The sequence below is a fragment of the Dipodomys ordii genome, unplaced genomic scaffold, assembly GCF_000151885.1.
Source record: "Dipodomys ordii isolate 6190 unplaced genomic scaffold, Dord_2.0 Scaffold11, whole genome shotgun sequence".
NCBI classification, from domain to species: Eukaryota; Metazoa; Chordata; class Mammalia; order Rodentia; family Heteromyidae; genus Dipodomys; species Dipodomys ordii.
The window spans coordinates 3,649,166-3,653,986 of record NW_012267227.1 but is presented as its reverse complement, the minus strand read 5'-3'; the positions used below and the strand labels follow the sequence as shown (position 1 = coordinate 3,653,986).

The 4,821-nt window shown below is 62.3% G+C and overlaps 1 protein-coding gene across 1 annotated transcript in view; it reads left to right on the top strand.

Annotated features, from left to right (window-relative positions):
- Nucleotides 1-2,349: 2,349 nt before the first annotated feature.
- Fbxl22 (F-box and leucine-rich repeat protein 22) overlaps nt 2,350-4,821 on the top strand; it is a 5,478-nt gene continuing 3,006 nt past the window's right edge. The window contains exons 1-2 of the mRNA XM_013009927.1: nt 2,350-2,738; nt 4,704-4,816. Of these exons, the coding sequence (XP_012865381.1) occupies nt 2,404-2,738; nt 4,704-4,816 (448 nt within the window). The 5' untranslated portion in view covers nt 2,350-2,403. The remainder of the gene's footprint in view (nt 2,739-4,703; nt 4,817-4,821) is intronic.

Genomic DNA, 4,821 nt, shown 5'->3' with positions numbered 1-4,821 from the left:
ACGGCGTCCTGCGCCCCGCGCCGGGGGCCGGGGGGGACCCCTCGCCGGGGAGGTGCCTGTTCTCATCTCCCCTTCTGATTGTGGTGGCGGCGTTTTACTGATTTTTCCTTAAGCACCGTCCTTCTGTGGATCCCGAAGGCCCCGCCGTGACCCGTGCCCGCCTGCGCCCGGAGCCCGCGCGTCCGGCCTGGCCACCCCGTCCGGAGCTCACCTTCGGGGCTTCCCCCCCCCCGGGACAGTAAACCCTCAAGTCCTCCCGCGGCCGAGGGGGGGTGGAAACACGAATCTCTCCATGGTGGAGAAACCTTTGCTTATCCACTGTGTTCTACTCAGTGTCCAGTGATGACAGACACAGGCAGGCAGCGCGCGCGGGCCGGGGCGGCGCGGCCCCGGGGCCGGGGCGTACTGATGTCACACAGCGTTGGTTTAGGGTACCGGGGTCTGTGTAGATCGTCAGCCTCCGCTGATCCTGCTGCGGCCTGGCGAGCCCGGCGGGGCTCGGTGCCCGCGGCCAGGGCTCCGGGGGTCAAAGGCGAGCGCATGCGCGGCGGCCCCTGTACCCCACGGCAGGCGCCGCCTCCCCGCCGTGTGTGTGTGGGGTGGGGGGGGAGGTGGAAGGCGGTGAGATCTTTGCCACAAGTACCTAGTGCACTGCCCCGAGCGTTGTTGCATGGTGCAGGGGTCCGATGCGTCCCCGCCCGCCTCCCACTCACCTGACTGCTCTGTGGAAAGTGTCATTAAAGATCTCTCTCTCCTTGACCGGGACTTGGGACGTTCTTTCGGCGCCCCTGGCTCTGGGCCGGGCGCCGTGCTGACGTTGGGCCTGCTGCGGTTCTGGGCAGGGGTGGGGTGGTCACTGAGCCCTGCGCGCCCAGCCCCGGGGGCCTGGGGAAGCCGCCTAAAAACACCACCTGCCCACCGGCTGGCCTAGGTTCTCAACAGCCACCGGCCTGGGGCGGGCAGCGAAGGAGCCAGGTTCCACCCAGGCCGGGCCCAGCTGCGGCGGTGCGGCTGCAGGAGTGCGGCCTGGGGTCCTCCCAGCGTCCTTGCAGGAAATCCAAAAGAGCCACCTGCTTCCAGGGGTGAGCCGCACTTGAGCAGTGGGGTGTGTGTGTGGGGGGGAGGGATGGAAACGCAGGGGCGCTCTAGAAGCCGCCCGTGCTGCTGCGGCCTGAGCTCCCGGGCCGCACGGCTGGAGGACGCTGGTTGCCCTTCATGGAGAAAGGAGTCCTTGCAGTTGTGGAGTTGGTGTGTTTCTGGCACGCTGGGGGCGCAGGTGGCCCTGGGGAGGGGGCGCAGGTGGCCCTGGGGAGAGGGTGCCGACCACACAGGACGGCCTACCGCAGCCTCGCGTCTACCAGCAGGTGCAGCAGGGCAGGCTTGCCTCATCCGGGTGTCTCCGCACAGCAGGAAACCCGCCTTCCAGTTCTGGTTGGATGAGCACGCACAGAGGTGACCACAGTGTCCCTGGCGGGCAGAACGTGGCCTCCGCTGCAGCAGGGCTTTGGGTCTGCACACCAGCCTTCTGGTGGCTGTGGGAGTTGGAAGCGGGGCCCCGCGTGGGTGAGGCCGTGGGGCTTCAGGGAAGGAGAACTTGGTAGGTGCACATCCTCCCCAGCCCCTCGCTTATGTTTTTTTTGGGGGGAAGGAGGTGGGGGGTGGGAGCACCTAGAAAGGGGATTCTGTGGCCAACACAGACCAATGTTTAACACGGTTCCCTGCGGTGCTGTGCTGAGCTGCCTCCACCGTGTGCCATCTTGGGAAGCAGAAGTTGAAGGCAAGGCAGGCTTCGGGAGGAGGTGCGCGTGTGATCACCTCCGCAGACACGCGTGCTTTGGGAAGACAAGGGGCTTCCGTCCATTTGGGAGGCTGAGGAAATCCCTTTGCCCGGGCGAGGATCAGGGTGTGAGGCCATGAACACTACGTTCCCCGAAGCAAATGTAACAAGAGGCCGCCCTGCAGCTGCAGCCCTGGGCTTGTGCACACAGCAGGCCACTTATAGCAAAGGAGGAGGTGAGCCCCACAGTGACCCCCCCCCAAAGACTCTCAGCTGACACCCACCATCAGTGCACAGGTGGGGCGGCGCGGCCAGCCCTCCCCAACGAGAATGCCCAGGAAAAGCCGAAGCAGCACCCTGCGTGGCACCAGCCCACAGGAGGAGAATCCCTTTTAAGGACACGCACGAAGTTCAGGCCGCGCCCCTGCCAGCCCCAGAGTGCCGCACGCACGTATGTCTGCACCCTGGCTCCCCCCCCCCCCTTCCAGAGCTGCAGCACCAGTTGTTGGCCAAAAATAAACACCATTCCTCAACCATATATGTCCACCGGCCTCGGGTGTGGGGAGGAGCAGCACGAGGAAGGTCAGACCCTGGCCGGGCACACTCACGCGTGGCCACCGCTCACCATGCACATAACCCAGCTCAACTGGGAGTGCCTGCTGCACCTCTTCTCCTTCCTGGACAAGGACAGCAGGAAGAGCCTGGCCAGGACCTGCACCCAGCTCCACGCTGTGTTTGAGGACCCCGCGCTCTGGCCTCTTCTGCACTTCCACTCCCTCACCGAGCTCAAGAAGGACAACTTCTTGCTGGGCCCGGCGCTCCGCTGCCTGTCTATCTGCTGGCACTCCAGCCGCGTGCAGGTGTGCAGCATTGAGGACTGGCTCAAGAGCGCCCTCCAGAGGAGCATCTGCAGCCGGCATGAGAACCTCGTCAGTGATTTCCTCCTCCAGGTGTGCGACAGGTAAGCCTTGCTGGCCCGGGGTTCTTGGGGGACAGGGGGGCACAGATGACAAGACCAGATGCTATCGGGGTGCCCCAAGGGCAGAAGGTGGAGGGCAACACCACTAACTCTCCTGTGACAGGGGAACTGGGCTGGCTGGCCCGGCCTCACGGGCAGCTGCCCTCTTTGGCACATAGTTAAGTGCGGCCTGTGTCCAGGTCTAGATTTTCAAGGTCAGGCTCCCCCACCGCATGAGAAATGGTGCAGACGACACTCCGTGCGTCTCTGGTCAGCTGTGCCAAGCCAGATCACAGGAGCAGCAGCAATGGACTCCTCAGGACCCGGCCCCCTCCACCAGGCCTCAGGGGAGCTTGGAGCTCCTTTGTAAAGGAGCAAACTGATGCCCGAAAGTGATGTGATCTGCCTGCCGTCTCTTGGGGTGCCAGTGCGGTAGAGTCCTGCCTAGCAAGTGAGGGGCCCCGAGTTCAAACCTCAGTACTGCTAATAAATAAAAACAAAAGCTATGAAGCCGGGTGCTGCGGCCTCACACTTGGAATCCTAGCCTCTCAGGAAACCTGAGATCTGAGGATCAAAGTCCAGAGCCCTCCTGGGCAGGAAAGTTCCTGAGACTCTTTTTAACCCCTCCCCCAAAAGCCTGAAATGGAGCTGTGGCTCAAGTTGGTAGAGTGATAGGTTTCAACAAAAAAGCTCAGGACAGTGCCCAGGCCTTGAGTTCAAGCCTCAGGACCTGCATACACATATAGGTTGCCTAATGAACTAACTTTCTATCAACAGTGATGAACTTTTCAGTGTAAATCTGTCCCTCAGATATTTCGCACTTGATCCTTTCAGCCCACTGCTGGGGCAGCTGCTGTTGGTGGAAAACTAGGTTCAGGCTGCCTCATGAAGCTCAGCTGCTTCTTGGCAGCACAACAGGAAGGAGAGGGATTATGCCTCGGCACCACCTCCTATTGGTTCTGGTTTTGTAAATTGGGCTTTGACTTCAGCAGATGCAGGCCATCTTCTAGAAATCAGTTTGGAGGGTGATGTGAGAGTGGAACAGCCCTGAAGCTGTCCACACGCCACTGAACCAGCCAGGAAAGCTCTGCTCCTGTCCAACTGTGCCACTCCAGCTCAGGTTGAAAATTTCAGTCCAAGACACCAGGGCGTGGAGCTGGAGTCACAGCTTTCTGTGACACTAGAAAATTCAGCCTATGAAACGGGCTGGGTCATTTGGACTCGGGGTAAAAGGGCTAGCCAGTAACACTTTGCAGGAATGGCTAGCCTTCTGGACAGTCTGAGGAAGGACGGGCCTGGTCAAAGAGCTGGGGCCTCCCTCCCCCGTTTATCCTCGCCCCCTTTTCCCCAGCACAAACCGGCCCAGCCAGGTAGCGTTTAATCAGCGACCTGTGGCAACAGGCCCTGCATGAGTGGCTCCCCTAGGCTGGGGGCGGCCTGGTTATGTTTATATCTAGGCCACTCCTCGCACCCCAAACCACAACCCCTAATCCTCACTACCCTGTGACTAGACATTATCCCACCCACCCGCGTACGTAGAGGCCCATGTCTGTTTGCTGGAGAGACGGGGGACAGAGGGGCCTTGAGGCCTTGCTGGGTTAGCATTCGGGGTGTCCCTGACCGTGGTCACCTGGGGTCAGCCCCCACCAGGTGGGGCTGAAATCTGAGCTCTAGGCACCCCCATTCCTGCTGGAGTCACTGGGGGGGGTGCAGCTTGAAGCTAAGACTCTGAGGTGCCCGCACAACCAGTGGCACAGCATTGGTCCCCCCTGGAATGGCGACCTGGGACTCTGAGCGCACAGCACCCCCCCCCCCAAGGCGAGAACGACGAGGGTGGGGGCTCAACTGCCCTTTCCTCCTGGGGGAAGGGGGGGATGTCGGGGACACTGAGCCACAAGGGACCCCCCACGCGGGGCCAGGCCCGCGGCCGGCAGGGGCGCCTCTCTGGTCACGGCGCTCTCCCCGCAGGTGCCCCAACCTGGCGTCTCTCACCCTATCGGGCTGTGGCCACGTCACCGATGACTGCCTGGCGCGCCTGCTGCGCTGCTGCCCGCGCCTGCGCACGCTGCGCTTAGAGAACTGCGCG